At 47.8% G+C, this 20,087-nt stretch overlaps 1 protein-coding gene across 6 annotated transcripts in view; it reads right to left on the bottom strand.

Annotated features, from left to right (window-relative positions):
- The window catches only part of LOC137631085 (haloacid dehalogenase-like hydrolase domain-containing protein 2), a 53,658-nt gene extending 33,595 nt beyond the window's left edge, over positions 1-20,063 (bottom strand). For 2 of the 6 annotated variants that reach the window (XR_011041850.1, XM_068362707.1), the window contains exons 1-3: positions 19,925-20,063; positions 13,934-14,043; positions 7,723-8,016 (exon numbers count right to left, since the gene is read on the bottom strand). Coding sequence is in view for 5 of the 6 variants with exons in the window: in XM_068362707.1 (XP_068218808.1) it covers positions 7,723-8,016; positions 13,934-14,028 (389 nt within the window). In the remaining variant the exon portion in view is untranslated. The other 4 variants (XM_068362708.1, XM_068362709.1, XM_068362710.1 and 1 more) reach the window with 4 other exon arrangements.
- Positions 20,064-20,087: the final 24 nt, after the last annotated feature.

Below are 20,087 nucleotides of genomic sequence, written 5' to 3'. Positions count from 1 at the left end.
GACATGATGAGCAAGGAAGATTCCTTCTCAGTCGGGGAGATCTTCCTGCTCAAAGCTCCCAGACACCAGTCTAAAAAGTTGAAGACCTCGAAGGCTCTAAATATCCCTTTCAACAGATGGTCTAGGTCCGAAGGTGACCAGCATATCTTAGAGCGTCTCATGGCTAGCCTGCGGGGAGAGTCTACAAGACTTGAGAAGTCGCCCTGGGCAGAGGCAGGAACTCCCAAGCCGAGAACTTCTCCCGTGGCATACCAGACGCTCGATCTGGAAGAGAGTCTAGCAGGGGGAAACGTAAAGGCTGTCTTCCCTAGACTCTTTTTGGACTGCATCCATTCTCCTATAACTCGTAAAGCTCTCTTGGACGAGCGTGCGAAGACGAGTCTAGTAAAGGCAGGCGAGGATGACTGCGTACCTAAAGCAAACTCTGACGGAGGAGAGCGCGGAGCCACAGACACAAACTGGTCCGGAAACATCTCTTTGAACAGAGCAAGAACTTTTCTAAAGTCCAAAGAGGGTTGCGTGGACTTGGGCTCGTCAAGGTCCGAATGTGGTTCATCAACGTGTGCCGCATCGTCATCATCAGAGAGTCCATCATCCGAGAATTGAGGAGGAAGCGGCAATGGAGTAGGTATCGGCTGGTTAGCTGAGTCCAGTCGCACGGGTGCACGCGTGACTGAACCGGACGCAACGTCATGGAACTGTTGCCCAGTCTGTGAGCTGGCAACAACCATAGCAGCGCGGGGACGCACAGCGTCTACTCCAGACTGTATAGGCTGATGTGGGCGAGCAGAGGCAACCACACTGGGTTGCGGAGGTTGACGCACCGCGTCAAAACAAAACAACTCTGACGGTTGTTGTACCTCGCGAACGTCAATGGAAGGTTCCGTGCGTCGCTGAACGTCAACATGCGGCTGGCAGGGCACACTGGAACGCATGGGTGGCGGGACTCTCTCAGCTGGAGTGCGCAAGAAGGTCGCCTCAGCGTCCACAGGACGCACAACCGAGAGTGTGGTTGGTTGTAGGCAAGAGGTTGGTGCAGCAGCAACCTTCTCCGCACGAAAGTCCTGCATCAGAGACGTTAATTGGTACTGCATGCTCTGCAGCAAAGACCACTTAGGGTCTGCAGGAGCAGGTGCGGCGACAGACGGTGTAACTGCCTGAGGCGGTACCGCTTTGCCTCTCTTAGGAGGTGAGCAGTCATCGGAAGACTGCAGCGAGTCCGAACTGACCCAGTGGCTACAACTGGGCCGTTGGACTTGCGCGGAAGGGACCGACTTGCGCTTAAGAGGTCGTGAGACCTTGGTCCATGGTTTCTTACGAGAAACCTCTTCCGCAGACGAGGAATAAATGGGCTCTCTCGTCTTTGTGTGGGTGGGGCGATCTTGGGTAGATACGCCCGAAACCACGGAGGGAACGTCTGTTCGCTGATTAAAGCCTCTCGAACCCATTGGTCGTACGACATTGCTTCTCCCCTGGACTTGGGAGCTTGCAAGAAATCCCGGACTAGGAGGACGACAGGTACGAAGAGACGAACCCTCAAGCGCAACACTATCCACAACACTATCACTCACTTTACCACTTCCCACTGCACTTTTACACTTCAGCTCCTTGACGTCCGCCATGAGCTGGTTACGGTCACTAGCCAGGGACTCAACTCTCTCACCCAGAGCTTGGATGGCACGCATCATGTCAGCCATCGAAGGTTCCTGAGTGCCAGAAGGGGGATCAGGAGCAACCACTACAGGGGAAGGAATAGGTTGTGGGGCATGAGGAGAGGAAAAATCAACAGAACGAGATGAACTTCTCCTGACTCTATCTCTCTCTAGCCTACGTGTATATTTTTGGAATTCGATAAAATCGAATTCCGAAAGCCCAACGCATTCCTCACATCGATCTTCCAATTGACAGGTTTTATCCCGACAATTGGAACAAACGGTGTGAGGATCGATAGAGGCCTTCGGAAGACGCCTTGAACAGTCCCTAGCATTACACTTCCTGAATTTTGGGACTTGAGAAGGGTCAGCCATTTTGAATTGGTCAAAGGGGAATTCAAAAACTATCCAAAGTCATCAACAAATAATCCGATATCAAAAAAAGAATGCAAGGATTTATTGAAGAGAAAGCCTGCACAGCGAAAGCTCAAAACTAGAATAGTGTACTTCACCAAATAGTTGTGAAAACAAATCCAGTTAGCAACAGCGAATTAGTAGGTCTTGCCGGTAGCACGACAGAGAGAAAATTGAGTTCTTTGTTTACAATGAGTACTGAGTACCTGCACGACAGATGGCGCTGTTGAAGTACACCCCCTACCTGCATAGCGATCGCTGGCGGATTTTTTCCGTAGAGTTTTCTGTCGAGCAGCAGAGCTGCAGCTTATATAATCACCGGCTAAGTTAAATATTGAAAAAAGATGGTTCAGCTTTGAAATTGGTGGAAATATATGAAGGAATGGGTTTATTGAAGGTAAGAAGGTTGAAATCTTCGTAATCACTTTCATCTCCATTATTATAAAGGAAAAGAGGTCTAAATTTGCACTTTCAGGTAATTCAGGTGATCGTCTTGAGCGCTTAGTAGGAGGGGGAGCCTCATTCTTCTTAGCAGGTGAACCACTTCTGCCGAGATGAATGTTTAATATCAGTGATTTATTTACCATAGATTAATTGAAATTTTGTTCAACAGGTATAGTAAATATGGACAGCAGCGGACCTAGAAGGCTGAAGTCAGGCAATGGGGTTCACGACTCAAATAGCCCTCTTAGGTTAATTCAGTGCCATATTTAAGTGAATGATAAGTTTAAATCTGTTATTATTAATAAACTAGACCTGCCTCATATGTAACCCTTATCAGATAGCCCCCCAGGGCCTAGGCTAGTGTCGATAGGTTTAAAGCGAGAAATGTAAGCTCGAACTTACCTGTGGTCTAGCCTACTGCCTATTAAGCTGCGTGCTTTTGATGTGTCAGGCAAGCAATTTGTTTTGTGTGCTTAATTATAATTTTGTAATATATAAAAATTGGAGTATTTGGTTTGTTTATACCAATTAATCGTGTAGTAATCATGCACATGCTTTGCTTAAGCTACTTACGCTATGTTCGGAAGTGCCTGCTCTAAGCATTCAAATCATAACAACCTTACGTATGGGGGCCGCCATTTGCATTTGTGACGTCATTAGTCTAAATCAGCTGCTTTCCATATGACGTTTTCGTTGTAAAAAGAATTTAAAACCTTACCTTTTCTGGATAATTTTCATAAGAGTTTGATTCTGTTGTAGTAACATATTTACGATATCAGAATTAGAAGGCATATCCCTATCTGCAGTCAATTGTGTTCGTTTTTCGTTACTGATTACGTTCTCCTCTCCGCTGGAGTCTTCGCTAAGCCGATGTACCTCCGCGGAGGTAAGAATTTGCCTAGACATAATTAAGCCGTGGGCTGAGATATTACTCTGGTTGCTGAATGCAGAATAATGAAAATCAGCAAATAATGTTGGGAGCAGCGGGAGGGAAAAAGAGGAGAACGTTCTGTGCCGAAGTCAACTTCAGAAATGTGACTTCCATTGCCGAGTCAACCCGCTCGTCCCTGGTAACTCCGCCCAAGGGGGCGTGGTTTGGGGCTCGCGCCGCCGCTTGGGGGGGTTCCAGGGGGGGGGTGTATAAGCTACCACTGGTGAGTCCGGAAGGTTGAGACCTCCCTCTCCAGAAGGAAGGTTTCCATAGCATTCCTGGTACGTTCCTTGGAGAAATCCTCAGAAAGTATCAGGGTACTAAGGTCGTGGCTTGCATAGCACACTTCGCAACCTTCTCCTGGTTGAGGATCTCGCTGCCGAGAATGATACCTGCCACTTGGAGAGTCTCTCAAGAGGGACTCCCCTGGTTAGCTCTTCCAGCGAGTGGTGAAGTGGAAGAGCTAGACAAGGCTCCTCTAGGATCTCTAAGTACCTCCTCTGCTGTACGCCAGGAGGTGGGAGGAGCTTGTTGGTGGTACCGGAACGGTTGGAGGAAGACATCTCGGAGAGCTGTTATGAGATCTTGTCCCTGGTACTCTTTATCCCTTGAAACCAGGGCAGGGCTGCACTGGTCTTAGAGGGTTTTTGAGTACCAAAGACGCAGTCTAAGACCGTGTCTTTGCCCTCTTGAGGAGGGATCTCTGGGTTGGAAAACCCGTTGAGAGCCCTCATTAGAGTCAGAACTTGCCAAAACACATGTTCTGACTCTTGCTGGTCTCCTCCTGCTGCCTGAGTGGCTAGTTGGCTCCATCCTAGTCCTAGTAGAGGACTTAGGCAATGTTTTGGAGTCTTTAGATTCCTTCCTGGGAAGGATATAAGACTCCAACATTGACGAGGGTGGTTGTTCCTTCCAATACCCGACTGAGTAGACCCCTTGGCGCGTTGACAGGTTTCCTCCATTAGTGCGATTGGGGAAAATCTCTCCTCGCGTGATTCCCTCGGAGACGGGAAATCTTTGTCTGAAAGGGAAGGAGAGGCAGTCTGAGGAATAGAATGAACCTTTCTCGAAGGTCTGTGTGGAGTCAGTTTCGCCCTTAGGGAAGTGACCGCGTCTGGAACTCCTCTTTTTCTCTTCAAAGGGGTAGAAGAACCCATGGTTCTGTGTCCCAATTCAGAGAAGACAGGCTTGAAAGCCCGAGTTACGGCTCTGATCAGGGCACCGAACCAGGGCTGTTGGCTGACAGACGCGCTGTCAGACATACCCTTTGAAGGGAAAGGGATTGAAGGATCCCTGGGAGGAGTCACTATCATTGGTAGGTTCGCCTGTGGTAGCTTTGGGATCCTGGACCCCTCTGGATGTTTCCCTTCTCCCACAATGCGCGGTGGCATGCGCTTGCGGGGAGGGGAATGAGGCGATGGCGACCTTGCCGTACGTCGTTCATTAGGGTGTGTAGTCTCACGCATGGGAGGATATAGACGCTCGCGCGAGAGAAAATATCGGGGCTCGTAGGATTATCACGAAATGCGCGCGGGAGAGTGTTCGCGCACGTCTGTGCCGGCTGTAGGGCTCGCGCGCAGGAGAAAGTTCCCTAGCGCGCGGGCGCGCATTGGATTCATGTGAGGCGCGGGGGAATGTTGGCGCGCATCCCTTGGAGAGGATTGACAAGCGTGCCCAGGGGGCGCGCGCATATCCTTGCGGATGCGCGCGGGAGAAGGCTGGCACGCAGGTGAGCGCTGGCAGTTGGTAATAGTTGGCGCGCAGGAGAAGGCAGCATGGCTGACTTCCCAGAAGTCCTGCTATCAGTTGAAAGTTGGCGCGCAGGTTTTACCTGGCGCGTAGGATGGTGCGCAGCATGGAGCGCAGGAGTTAGATGTTGGGCACGTATGAGCACGTGCAGGAGAATGATGGCGCGTGGGATAGCACTGGCGCGCAGGAGAGCACCATTGCGCAGGAGAGCACCATTGCGCAGGAGAGCACCATTGCGCAGGAGATTGGTGGCACGCAGGTAGTTTGCAGGCAGGTGAGCGCTGCCGCGCAGGTGAGTATTGGTGCGCAAATGGGCGCGGGCGCGTAGAAACTGTGGGCGCGTGGGCACAGTTTGCGCAGGGCGCTCAGGAGATCGTGGGCGCATGAGGGCACACATGGCGCATGATGGAGCTATGCTCTTGTTGGAGCGTACGCTCTTGATGCCCTGTGTTAGGGTTAGGAAGAAAGTCAGCGCGTAGTGATGGGGCCTGACGAGCTACTAAAGAGCTCTTGTCAGGTTTCGTGGGCGCGTAGCGCGTAAGATGTTGTCGCGCAATAGCAGGCTTGAATGGAGTCTTGCTAGGCCCATGCAGGAACGGCGACGGCAGGTTGGCAGGTCTGTCGGGTGGAAGGTCGATGTGTCCTTTAAAAGGACGACGTTCCACCGAAGGAGATCGCGAACGATCTGCAGAGAGGTCCAGGACCAATGCAGGTGGAGTGACGGATGATTGGTCTAGAGGCTCCTCTGCGGTGGACTGCATCGAAGATGTTGAGCCAAAGAGGCGCCTCCTCAACACAGGTGAAGGAAGGCCTCTATGGCGAAGAAGAAGGCGAACCTTCCGACGAATGCACCCTCTGGGGGCCGTTGGATCAGCAAGCTGACCTTCTGCAGTCCTCCAAAGAGGAGTCTCTGTAAGTGAACTCCCACGAGGGAAAGAAACACAAGCAGGAGAGACTGACGATGGACTTAGTTTCTCCCTCGTAAGTTGATCAGGAACGGGAAAAACTAAGCCGTCAGCTACCGTAGAGTTTGGAGTGGAAGAGGAGATGGGTAAGACCGCATTGGATACCTCTGACACTACAACATCGACAAGAGACAGCGGATCAACCTCTGACGGTGACGACGATTGCTTGACAGCAGCACCCAATCGGATGTAGTTAAGCAAAACCTCCTTGGAGGGCGAACCCGTAAGCCCCAAGGAGGACCAAAGCTGAAATAAGGAGGTCAGTGAATTATCCTCCCCCGGGGGGGAGAGGTGGAGCTGCTTTGCTAGGGGAAGCAACGTTATCTCTCGAGACCTGAGGTTGGTTAACAATACATCGGTCTACGCTACCACTTGACGGTCTCTCGAAAGAGATCAACCGAGTGGGAGCTTCGGAGGAGGTTTGGGCAACAGAAGAAGAGGCCTTGGGTTTTTCTCCTTTCGAAGCAACCTTAGAAAAAGAAATATCCCGTTTGGACTTCTTCCGTCGTCGCGAAAACCTCTCCCACTGGGAGGCGGACCACTCCCTACACTCACTACACTTGTTGTTACTATCACCGTTGGCCCCTACAAGAAGGACAAAGGGCGTGAGGATCAGTGTCATGAATACTGTATTCAACAGGGGCGGTCGGGAAACCCAGGGCAGGTGTGCATGATCGCAGAGGCCAACTTCACATATATAGAAACTAGAAAAAGAACGAACAAAAGCAATTAAATGGCTGCCAATATGACGGCGAGGATGAGAGCAGACATGTCCGATCACTATCCGAGCCAAGAGAAAAGTAAGCTCAAGCACAGGTGTGTGAGAGGGGGGGGTTTGCAAGCTACCCTCCCCTACCCCCGCTAACTAGTGGTGTGGGTAGTAAACCCTCGTTAAAAATTAATGGCTCGTTATTTCAGCTACACCGAAAGTAATACCCCTATTAAATAGCGTGGTTTGTATTCCAGTTACAGAACAATTAGATGCTACACGGTAAAGTTAAATCAACACCAAGTAATTCCATCTGCTTCCATCAGAAAACCTCCATACCAATCAAAGAGAGTCTTCCAAACATACTGGTCGCCTATGTTTAACAAATCTATGAGTGATTGATTTACCGATTAAAATTTTGATACTACTGTATGTGTGGTGGTCTGTGTCATTTCACAAATTGTTTGAATTATTGCATTCAAATCCTGTGTATGCTGTATATGTTATACAGTATTTATATATTACTCAAATGCAGTGCTATCAGTTTATAGAGTGCCAAATTCAATGATCAAAGCCACACCCTCAGTATATAGAGTGCCAAATTCAATGATCAAAGCCACACCCTCAGTATATAGAGTGCCAAATTCAATGATCAAAGCTACACCCTCAGTATTGCTTTGGGAACTTTTATGTTTTAGCACAATACTACGCAGAAGTAGAAGGAAGATTTTCATCAATGTTTGGCAAGTTAAAGCAACAGAAGTAAAGTTTTTATTTTATACGCACCTTATATTGCATGGGCAGCATTAAAATTATAATAGAAATATTATCTCATCAAGATTTATTAATATACTGTACCTAAATGCTGCAGTCAAGTGGTCATAATCAAACTTTTCAGGAGCCAGTCCCACAAGTACAGCATTGGGCTTTTCACAATTGATATCACTGAAGTCTTCCTTAGCAGCGTCTGCAATGAGCATATATGGTTGTAGATTTCGGCTGTCGACCAACTGCCGGGCCGCTGTTAGTGAAGTAAATACCTCACTTTCACTTATATCGAAGCCAATACGCGTCAGGCGTTGATGGAGGAGTCGTTTGGACTCCTTTGTAGTGTTTGTCACAAACTTGATTTTTACATCTGATGCTCTCAGCCTGAAAAGTTAAAGAGATATTTAGATTAAGAGTACAGTATAGTACAACCTAAGCTTACAAGTTGATTCTGTTCTGAGAGTGAGTTGGCAACCTAAAATTCTAGTACAGGTATCTTAAATAATTTTCTATCTAAATGGGAAATAAATTAAATTCAATCAATGCACTCCAAATGTACATAAATACATACTATACACATCAACTGCAATTCATTCCATGGAAAATAAAATAAGAATGCTATTTCCCAACATATATAAAAGAAGTATCCATGAGAAAGATAATTATAAAAGAATGTCTAGTATAAAAGGAGCTTGTCACACTCACTTTCCATTACTCATAAACTACCAAACAAAACTATAGTTTAATGTATCATTCAAAACATAACAAATTCAAATAAATTTGTATTTTTCCTAACAGTACAATCCTTGAGCTCTTTATTGAGGATATACTTTTGGCAAAGCTGGAAGATTAGCCATAAGACTTTTATCGAGGTATAACTACCCCACTGCTAGTTGATGTGGTGATAAGGGGGATACTACCAGCTACCTTACTCACGCACACACCGGAGTTGTCTCATCACTTTTGATTTCAGGCAGGACTTCCTGGGGATAGGTGATGGCAAGCCAAATTTGTATAAAGGGCTCAAGATTTGTATTGTTAGAAAAAATACAAATTACTTTAAATTTTTCATTTGTTCCGACACTAAATACAAAACCTTTCGCTCTTTATTAGGGAAGACTCACCCCTTAGGTGGGTGGAAGTCCTAACCAACTGGCTGTCATTTGACCCGGGGTTTTCCCCATACGTGCTATACACGTATATGGTAGAAAACCCTAACAGCCCACTAAACTCTACGTGCAATAGCAAAATTTAGAAGCCTGAGAAATTTGCGTGATTGTGTGATACTAGCAGTGTGACTTGTCTAGGCAAGAATTCTCAGTAACGTAAAAATCTTTGAACCAACCATAGACGTTACCCAATCCCACCTCGCCAGGGGGTATGGGAACACAGCAAGTACATATTTTTATACCAAGTTACACAAGGGAAATGGTTTTACCTGCAGACAAAGAAGGCCACCTTGCAGAGGATCATTAGTGCTGTTCCCTAAGAGAGGGGAAAATGAAAGAAAGAAAGAAAGAAAGAGCCAGTCATTCTTACCATTCATCCCAGACTTAATCCCAGGTAGCCTCTACCCTCCACCATCTGCTACTTGTCCATCCAGGTGACTGAGATGTTTAAACTACTTGTTGCCGACTTGTCCATCCAGGTGACTGAGATGTTTAAACTACTTGTTGCCACCACAGGGACAATGGAGAATGTCCCCATGTTCCTGTGGGTCACGTTTTGCAGGTAGTGGGCGATGAAGGGTGTCTGACCTTTCCCCACACCCGCTTGTAGGACCTGCATCACGAGTAGTTTTTCTTGAATGCGACAGACGTACCTATGCCCCTAAAGTCATGAGCTCTGGGTCGTCTCATCTCTAGAGAAAGATCAGGATATTAACGCTCATTCTATGACCTTGCAAATCCATGCAGAGATCGTGTTCTTGGTGATCCTCCTCTTGACCTTCTCCATGCTGACAAAGATTGCTGACACTCGGGGGCGAGCTGCTGCGATTCTCTTGAGGTAGTACCTCAAACTCCTCACTGGACAAAGTAGCAATTGATCTGGAACATCAGTTACATTACGAATACTCCCAATCTAAAGGGGAATGAATCTAGGATCTGCTTCTCCCGGATTTTAAGTCTAAGCTATAAACTCAGGGACAAAGCTGAGCATTACCTCTCCCTATCCCCTTGAATAAGAGACCGTACGAAAGGCCATGGAGTCCGCCGACTCTCTTGGCCAAAGCCAAAGTGAGCAGGGAAACCGTCTTCAAGGTCAGGTGAAGATCTGATGCCAGGCGTAATGGTTTGTAGGGGGCACCCTTCAGAGACCGAAGGACACGACCCACGTTCCATGGAGGTGGTCTAACATTTGACTGAAGACAGGTAGGCTCAAAACTCAGTATAAGGAGAGAAATTCCAACAAAGATAAAATGTTCACTCGTTTCAGTCTAAAGGCGAGACTCAAGGATGAGTTTTTCTTTCAGATGCTACATAAGAAACTTCGCTATTGCTGGAATACTGTAGTGGCATCGAGGGGAGAGATACCCCTTCCACGACACCAACCCCAGAAGACAGTCAGCTTAGCCTGGTAGACAGCAGCTGAAGATTCCAGGGGTATCCAGACATACTCTTCGTAACTTGCTGTGAAAATCCTCTCTAAGTGAGAAGATGCTGGATAACCTCCAGGCGTGAAGACGTAGTGACTCTACGGCTTTGTGGTAGATATTCAAGTGTGGTTGTCTGAGTAGGTCGTGTCATGGAGGGAGTTCTCTCACGACTTCCGTCAGCAGCTGAAGAAGGTCCGGGAACCATTCTGCATGATGCCATAGCGGAGCTATGAGGGTCATTGCTAGGTTTGCGGATGATTCAAAGACTACTCAGAGCGCACTATCTGAGTCACTCTGCTCAGATTGTTGTCCACGAGCACATTCCTTCTGCCCAGAATGAAGCAAGCTGATAGGGACACTGAGTTGTCTTCTGCTTATCTTGGCATCTCCACTGCTAGATGGAAAAAGGACTGCGAAAAGCTACCGCCTTGTTTGTTTACGTAAGTCACTACCTTGGTGTTGTCGCTTATCAACACCACTGAGTGACCTGCCAGGAACTGATGAAACTGCTATAGGGCTAGGAAGGCTTCCTTCTTCTTCAGGAGATTTATGTGCTGGTACCTTTCGGACTCTGACCAGAGCCCAGAGGTCATGCAGTGCAACATGAGGGCTCCCCATTCTTTTGATGCATCAAAATCTGAAAAAAGCCTCAATTCCAGGGGAGGGACGAGGTCGACCCCTCAGCGGAGATTCTCGTTTCTCACCCATCATCTCATGTCCGTTTGCTGCTCGGGTTCCATAGGGACCAGAGTATCCAGGGGTTCTCGTGCTGAACTCACCTGGATTTTAGCTGCCATTGAAGAGATCAGATTCATAGGCGAACCCGGGACGTTACGTGACCTACAAGACGTAACCACAGTTGGCTGGGAGCCCGTCTTGTTGAAGGAAGGGACTTGCCACATTCTTCAACCTCCAGATTTTGTTGTGTGAAGGGAAAACTTTCTGCAGGCTGGTTTCGATGATCATGCGTAGCTATACCAGTCACTGTGATGGAAGCAAGGATGACTTCTCAAGATTTACTCCAATCCCCAAATCACAGCAACATTCAAGGAGTCTGTCTCGGTGTTGATGAAGGGTGGTCACTAAGTCTACTAGGATTAGCCAGTCGTCCAGGTATCTTAAGAGACAGATGTTGATCCTGTGGGCCCAGGTGGACACTATGGTAAAAACTTGCATGAAAACTTGAGGTACTGTTGAAAGACCGAAGCAAAACACCTTAAACTGGTATTGCCTGTTGTCGTGGATGATCTAGAGACTTCCTTAATGACGGATGTACTAGGATCTAGAGGCATGCATCCTTGAGGTCTAGTGTGCACATGAAGTCCTGTGGTTTTGCTGCTTGTCTGACTATGTCTGCTGTCTCCATGTTGAACAGTTTGTAGAAGAAACTTGTCAGGGCTGAGAGGTCAATGATGGGTCTCCTGCCTCAAGACTTCTTTTTCACAAGAAAGAGTTGATTGAAGAAGCCTGGGGACCCCTCTCCAACATGGTCTGGACTTCAGCCTAGAGGGCCAGCTCCTTCACAGACTCCTTCATGTAGGAGCTCAATGCAACTGGACTCTGAGTCAACGGAAGGAGAGATTGCGTGAATGGGGCATGATACCCTGAACAAATCACGGACACTGTCCAGGGTTCGGCCCAGTGCTGCAGCCACCTCTTGTCACCAACAGGATTGCCTTCACTAGCGGGAGCAGCCTCGACTGCTAACTCATCTTCCTGTGCCTTCTTGATTGGATTTACTGCCCTTCTGTTGTTCTTGGGAAGGAATGGGCTTTCTATATGAACTCTTGGATGAGCCTACGCTCTTGTCGCTCGTCTGTACCCTGGATTTTTGTGGTTTCCTCATTGGAGGAGCTGCTCTGTAGGACCTGGATGTCACGACCTCCTGAAGAGAAGTCTTTGTTAGACCTTCTCCAATGATCAGCTGCCCTTTTGACATCAGATCCTGCCAATGGAACTGGATAGCCGAGTCCTGTTGCCTGAGAATCAGGTTCACCCACAGGTTGACCACCTGGTGGGCGAGAAACTCAACAGTTTTGGTCCCCAATAAAAGGGATATTGCCATTGACTTCCTGGTTCTCTCCTGGGACAAATTCTCAGTCTTGATTAGATGACCTGGTGACTAGCAACACAGCGCTGGATGCGAAAGTAGGGAATGCCTTCAGAGCCCTTTGGAGAAGGATCCAGTTCCACCTCTGGGGAAGCCGGTATACGCTTTCTCTCCGCTCCCAACTGAAAACAACTCAAAGAGACCTGCCTTCGACGGAGGACCAGCGACACAAAGGGAATGCCAAATCTGCAATAAATTATCAATTAACAAAGACAGCCTGTGGAGAAGGGTAGCACTGCTTTGCTAGGGGAAATGGCAACGTCTTTTGAACCTTAGGGTTGTCCTGGTGTTAAAGGGTGAATGCTCCGACTCGATCGATCCCCTGGGGAGACCAAGTGAGAAGGAGCTTCCGGGTGGAAGAAGTCTGAGGTTTCTTTGACTTCGAAGATGACCCCGAAGGAGAAAAATCCCTCGTCAACATCTTCTTGTGCCCCCATCTAAATCTCTCCTATGGGTAAAAAAACCACTCCCGACACTCCTTACAGGTGTCATCCTGAGTACAAGGTCGTCCTCTGCAGGCCAGACACAACGAATGGGGGTTGGTCTCAACCGAGGACATGAAGGTGACGCATTTGCGCCCTTCAGGTCATGGACACATACGCATGATGACCGGAAAAAGTAACACTCAAACCTGAAAAGAGAAAGCAAAAAAGAATTAGTCAATACTGTATGGCAGTGAGTGTGGGAGGCGGAGAGAGACGAACGTACACTCTCATCCAAACCAAAAGAAAATGTAACAAGACAATACCAGTGTGTATGTGTGAGCGGGGTAGCTGGTGCTACCCACCCTAGACCCTGCTAACTAGCGATGGGGTAGTCACACCTAGCTAAAGGTCTTCTGGCTAGTCTTCCAGCTTTGCTAAAATTATATCCGTAATAAAGAGCAAAAAGGTTTGTATTTAGTGTCGGAACAAATGTGCATTCTATGTGTTATAAAAGACTTCACAAAATTACATATTCTGAGTATTCCACCATTTCTTTTTGATAGTGAAACGGAGTGTGGTTGGCATTCAGACACTAGGTAGTCTGCGTGCTACAACTGGCCACAGTCCGCAAACCACTACATAATAAGAAACGGTGGAATACTTAGAAATCTGTGTAAAAGGTAAACCATCAAGGATGAACTGAGCACTGCCACCACCCCTTGATTTTATAATGAACAAGGGGACCCAGCTAGAACATTACTTCCCTATTTTTTTTTCGTTCTTGTGTTCCCCTTGCCCAGTATAAAATCAAGGGATGGTGCCCAGTACCCAGTTTATCCTTGATGGTTTACCTTTTGAAAAGACTTCCGAGTATTCCACCATTTCTTTTTGTGTAGTGAAACGTCGGAGTGTGATTGGCATTCAATCACAAGGCAGTCTACATGCTACATCTGGCCACAGTCCGCAAACCACTACAGCATGTCCTTGTATTTGTATACTGCATTTCTTCAGTAATCCAGATATAAATAACAGTCTCATAAACCACAGTGAAATTATATAAAGTACTGTACATTTAATTTCTAGTTCCATGTTTTCACAGGAAAAGTAACAAAAAGCTAAGTCTCTATCATGACAGTCTATAAAATCAGCAACACCTTCATGTTAACTTGCCTCTTAAGAGCCTCTATAGCACCTGGTAAAACCGTATCATCAATGTGAATAGTCCCACTCAAATCTATCAAGATGGCTCCAATACGGCGTGCCATACCAAAATGCTGTATCTGTTGAAAGAAAAAATAAGTTTAATGGCACTCATAAACCAGACACTAGACAGTGGTAAAGGTATAATAATAATGGTCTATATAGAGATGATTCCACTCAACTGTAATTTATCCTTCAGATTTAGAATAATTATACCATGAAAACAAAAACATTTATTTAAGCCCATGGGATAAAAAAACCTGGATGACTGCGGGTACGTTTTCGTCCGTGTCGACGCTCATTGACAACCACTAACTAGACCTTATCGAGGCCCCTACCGGGTAATTAAGAGGACAACGAAAGCCTTCCTTCTCGACGTCCATGGCCAAGAGGACTGGGTCTCAATAGACCGCGTGAAACCAGCATTTCTCGAAGGAAGCGACACCGCCTCCGCCGGACCTGGCAGATCCAGAGTTCCACCTCAAAACAAGGCGCCCAACGAAAGAAAAATCATCAAACGACGACAAGAGGAAGAGATCCTTACGCCGACCGCCGGCGCGCCCCTCCGTTCAAAAACAAGAGGAACCCTCCGACGCCCGAAAAGATACGAAGATTGATCATCAGCCCTCTACGCCGCCCGATGTCTTGGGGGGGGGGGGGGGTACTTGTAAGGACACCGCTCCCTTCGTCGTCAAAATGAGCCAGGGTGGTGGCATTTGCGAGGGCATCCTTCGTCTGGGCGAATGCCTGTTCCTGGGGCAAACCTCACTCGAGTTTTTTCGCTTTTCCTTTCAGGACGTTGTCGAGGGGTGACAGGGTTTGTGCGATGTTGGAGATGAAGCGCCTGTAGTAATTGACCATCCCCAGGAACTCCTGAAGTTGGCGGATGGTCGTAGGTATCGGGAACTTTCTGATGGCGTCGACCTTCGTTGTCATGGGTTTTACCCCGCACGAGGATACGCGGTGACCAAGGAAATCCACTCCTTCCGCACCGAACGTGCATTTGTCGAAACGTACGACCAGGCCGTTCTCCTGTAGGCGTTTGAGGACGGTGCGGACGTGCCTCCGGTGTTCCTCCTTGGTTTTTGAGAATATCAGGATGTCGTCGACGTAGCAGACGCAGAAAGGTAGGTCACCCAGAATGCTATCCATTAGTCGTTGGAAGGTCGCCTCGGCGTTGCGTAGACCGAAGGTTGAGTATGCGAAGGTGTAGGATCCAAACGGCGTTACAATGGCAGTTTTCGGGATGTCTTCCGGAAATACGGGGACCTGGAAGTAAGACTTGAGGAGGTCCATCTTGGTAAAATACTTCGCGCCGTGCAACGTGTTCGTTAGGTCCTGCATGTTGGGCAGCGGGTAGTGATCGGGCGTTGTGATGAGGTTGAGGCGCCTGTAGTCGCCGCAAGGACTCCAGGACCCGTCCGGCTTTTTTACCATGTGTAGGGGCGATGCCCAGGGGCTCGATGCTTTCTTACAGATACCCATGCGTTCCATGTCCTCAAAGGCGCGTTTGGCATCCTTCAGTTTCTGGGGCGATAGGCGGCGGAATTTGGCATGAGTAGGAGGTCCTGTCGTTGTGATGTGGTGGTAGATCCCGTGCTTGGACGGGGAACCTGGCGAGTGTCGGAGCTCGGGCTTGAAAACCTCGGGAAATTCTTGTAGGAGGTCGGCGTAGGGCGTCGTTACGGCGGATAAGGACATTGTTGCAGGGCCATGTTCTAGGGCGCGGGACTGGCAGGTTCCCGTGTCGATGAGACGTTTGTTAGCGACATCGACGAGGAGTCCGTGGTGGGCGAGGAAATCCGCACCGAGGAGGGGGCGATTGACGTCGGCGATGGCAAAGGGCCAAGAATACGAACGGCCCATAATAGATATCTTGAGGGTCCTAATCCCATAGCACCGTATGGGAGATCCGTTGGCGGCGATGAGTGAGGGAGCGTTTTTGTCGGGACCACGGTCAAGGTCGGACTTGGAAGGTGGGAACGTTGACTGCGTTGCGCCGGTGTCTACCATGAGTCTACGGTTGGAAATGGTATCGAGGATATAGAAACCATTCTTGTTTTGGTTACCTGGTGGCAGGTGGATGCTTCTGGCGTCGTCTTCTAGGGAAACTGCATGGTGCTCTACATTTCTTGGCGTCGCTGCCGAACTGTTGGTGGTAGAAGCACCATGCTGGGTTAGTCCTAGGGTTCGGTCGTGTTGGTTGTGGCGGTTTCTTTCTTGATAGAACGTTGATCTCGTCGTCCTCAGGGGCCGTTGCCGAGGAGTCTATGGAAGAGCAGCTGCTAAAGGAGGAGAACGAAGGCGGTGTTGACGATGATGCTCCGAGGCGAGATGCTTTGGAGGCCTCGTGGAGCTTCTGAGCCTTCGACAGACAGGAATTCGTTCATCGGGAGCGTGTCGGCGTCTGTCAATCGGGCCCTTACATCCTGTGGTAGGCGTCGAAGAAAGATCTCGCGAGATAAGCTAATCTCACGTCATCGGCCGTTGCTGTCTGTTTCGGGGAGCAAAAGCAGGCCAGTTAACTCGTCCCACGCCTCGACAGGAGAGGTGTCACCCATGGGCTTGCCGGCGAGGTCCAGGACTTTCTGTGCCCTTGCTGAGACGGAAAGGGAGTAGATACCGATGAGTTTCGTTCTCAGGTCGTCGTATGAAACTTGGCCGGCCTGGGCGTCGAGCCATGGGGAAATCTTGTCGAATACCTCTTCAGGTATGGAGGTGAGAACGATGTCAGCCTTGGCGCAGGAGTCGCTGAGTCTAGCGACACGGAAGAGTACGTCTGCTCTCAGGAACCAGGAAGCGGTGCTGTGTTGAGAAAAGGGCGGCAGTTTGACTTTGGGCGTGGAGGCGAGGCCGTTGGGTGCGATGGGCGTGTTGCTTCCTGCATCGTGGCCAGACGACGAGTCGGCGAAGAGGTGAGAAGTTGATATGTCGGTTAAGCTCATCCTACTGCCTTACATGCACCGAAGGGTGGGAGAACCAAAGGCAGGCTCATGCCTAAGGTACCGGAGTATAGAGAAGGTAGCACGGCCGTTATAAGTCCGTTAATGGCAAAGCCAAATCCGCTGATGCTACTTTCAACACCGGGGTCACCAGTTGTAAGGACAGTGAGACAAGCATCACCAAGATCAACTGATACTTTATTCAAATGTGCATGGGAGTATATTACAAGGTGCGGACGGAAAGGTAGGATGGCGCTGGCGCCAAATCAGAATGAAGTGCCCGCCAAAATATATGTGTTTTCTTACACTTACAAATATACGAATTATGAGTTAACAGAAACATGTAATGAAATGATACATATGTCAAAATGTAGCTCTGATAGATCGGAATACATATACATGGGAAACCACGGTGTGGCGAAAGGAGAATTCAAATAAGTGAGCAGTTTGTTGATTTTCTGGACGACGAAGGGAGCGGTGTCCTTACAGGATAAAAGTTGTAGCAACATCCTCTGAATCCTTCGCAGGAGAGGGGGGTCATAGACTACTATCAACAACCAATATTTCGGGAGGAGTTTCAATCCTTCTGACCCTGGGATTTGCTTGAGAAGGAGGTAGGAAGCTATGTGCCTCCTTCAGAGCAGTCCCTGTGGGCTCAGGAATTTCCTTTGAATGTGAAAACTCCGGGGACTATAAAAATCGGAGACCTTAAAGGGGGTGGGGAGATCTACCTCAACTAGAGGGAGCCTATAAAGCTCTACAATCAAGATCACTCTCGGAGATCTCTATTTCCTACTAGTTCTACCGTAAAAGTATGTCCAAAGAGCTGAGAGACACGCCTTGGCTTCCATCACCTCAGTTGGGTAAGATTGGGACTAGGCCGAACCATTCCTAAATGCAGTTGGTAGTGGAATACTCTGCCCTGACAGTTCTCATTTCCAGGTGTTCTGGTACTTGAAAACGTGAACATATTGTGTGCGAGAGGGAGCTGGCATTGACAAAAGTTATGGTGTTGGAGCACTAAATCTAGGTGCTGGCGCCGACTAGGCAGGAGAAGCTCAGAAAGATGATGATGTGTTTCTCTCGCCTATGAATAAAGGAAGCCCTAGGATTCCCTGGAGATATCCTTGTCACCAAAGGAAAATAAAACAGTTAAATCAGCCTGATCCGATGAAGCTGTAGTTAACATTGGAGTTAACTTGGATGAATAACGCTGCTGTGACGATATCCCAAATCTGAGCAGAATCAGGATCCCCAGGGATAGCTGAATGGAAGTGCGCTCAAGGGTCGTGTATACATTTTTGTGCACGTGAGATGTAAGGTGACTTTTGGAGGAGGCTTGACCTGCCAACAGTTATGCCGCCTTTGATAAATTTACGAAAGACCTAGGTCAATATCTTTTTATAGAAGGACTGGAACCGATCAGTGAGGAATTCAAATTCCCAGTGTCTATGTGACTTTAATACCACGATATATAAGAGATCGGTACTCGAGAGGAGATGTCGCCAGTGAGGCTGGTTAAATCGGGGCCTGAGAATGAGGTAGGCTACAGGCACCGAAGTGACAGCGGAAACAGGCAACGATGTTACTATGCTACTGCTTGATGAGTGTGAGGTTAGGTTGAGGGGAAGGGATATGGGATGGGGAGCCTTTGTATATCAGTGGCCAGTTCCTCACGCATTGATTAAAAATGGACATCAACTAACCTAAACTTTTCCCCCTAACCTAACTTACAAGCCATGGTCTTACCTACATACCTAACGGGGGGTAAGGGCGGCCCCCCTGCGACCCCCCTTACACTGCCGTACTCTAAGTTAGACATAATAATACTGTAAGGACATCACTCCCTCTGTTGTCCAGCAATTTCACCGAATTCTCTATTTTATTTAAATTCTCCTTTCGCCACACTGTGGCTAATTGTATATATTCATTCCGCTACCTCAGAGCTACAATTTCATGTATTTATTATTTCATTACCTATTTCTATTGACTTGTAATTCAAGTATTTGTACGTGTGAAAAAACACACATATCTTGGCGGTTAGTTCAAGCCGAATTGGCGCCTGCGCACATGCTACCTTTCCGTCCGCACCCTGTATTATATTCCCACGTATGTTTGAATAAACTGTCAGTTGTCGTTGGTGAAGCTCATCTCACTGTCGACAGATGGCCGCTATCGTACATACAACCCCGAGATGGTAAACCAAAATCCTACCTTATCAGGAAAATACCCTTGTAGCAGCAGGTATCTCGGACGCCTGTTCTGCAATTGACAGGGGAGTTTGTCCCGCTGCCGTGGAGTAACTGTAATAAGGGAGCCTTTGTATATCAGTGGCCAGTTCCTCACGCGTTCATTAAATAATGGACATCAACTAACCTAAACTTTCCTCCCTAACTTAACTTACGAGCCATGTCCTTACCTACTTACCAAACGGGGGTAGGGGGGAGGGGTTGCAATCACCCTTACACTGTCGTATTCTAAGTTAGACATAATAACACATACAGGTGGCCGCTATCATACATACATCCCATGATGGAGAACCCAGTGCAGTGGGTTATAAAGACAAGGGGCACAGGTGCTCCCCACTCACTCCGAAAAAGTAGAGCGTTCATATCTTCGGAAATTTCAAAATATTTAAAATTAAAAAAAGAATAAAATCAACTCAACTTTGATTTAGTATAAATACACCAGGAATACTGTTTTCTTCTTTACCCACCCAACTATAGTCAATTCTTTTTAGTGAGGCAGATTTGCACCGACTCGCAGGGGTGCCCTTTCAGCTCGGAAAAGTTTCCTGCTCGCTGATTGGTTGGACAAGATAATTCTAACCAATCAGATAACAGGAAACTTTTCCGACCTAAAGGGCACCGCTGGGAGTCAGTGCAAATGCGCCTCATTAAAAAAAAATGAGTATAGTGGACTAGTAAACTCCCTTGACTAGGCTATGGAAAATGGAAATTTAATATAACCATATTTCATGTTACAAAATTTTAATTTTCAGAGGGGCTGGGGTACTTACAGCCAGGCCCCAGAAAGACAATTGTTGGCACCGTAGTCAAGGAAACGGTCAAACGGACTAAGAAATATATATTACAGAAGAATATCTATGTAACCGCTCTCTACGAGGTTATGTCCTAAGCTTGAACTTCAGACTAATAATTCAATGTTGATTATTGAGGATC

The sequence above is a fragment of the Palaemon carinicauda genome, chromosome 39 (genome assembly GCF_036898095.1).
Source record: "Palaemon carinicauda isolate YSFRI2023 chromosome 39, ASM3689809v2, whole genome shotgun sequence".
Taxonomy (NCBI): domain Eukaryota; kingdom Metazoa; phylum Arthropoda; class Malacostraca; order Decapoda; family Palaemonidae; genus Palaemon; species Palaemon carinicauda.
The sequence above is the reverse complement of the archived record's forward strand: the minus strand, read 5'-3'. Positions and strand labels throughout refer to the sequence as shown.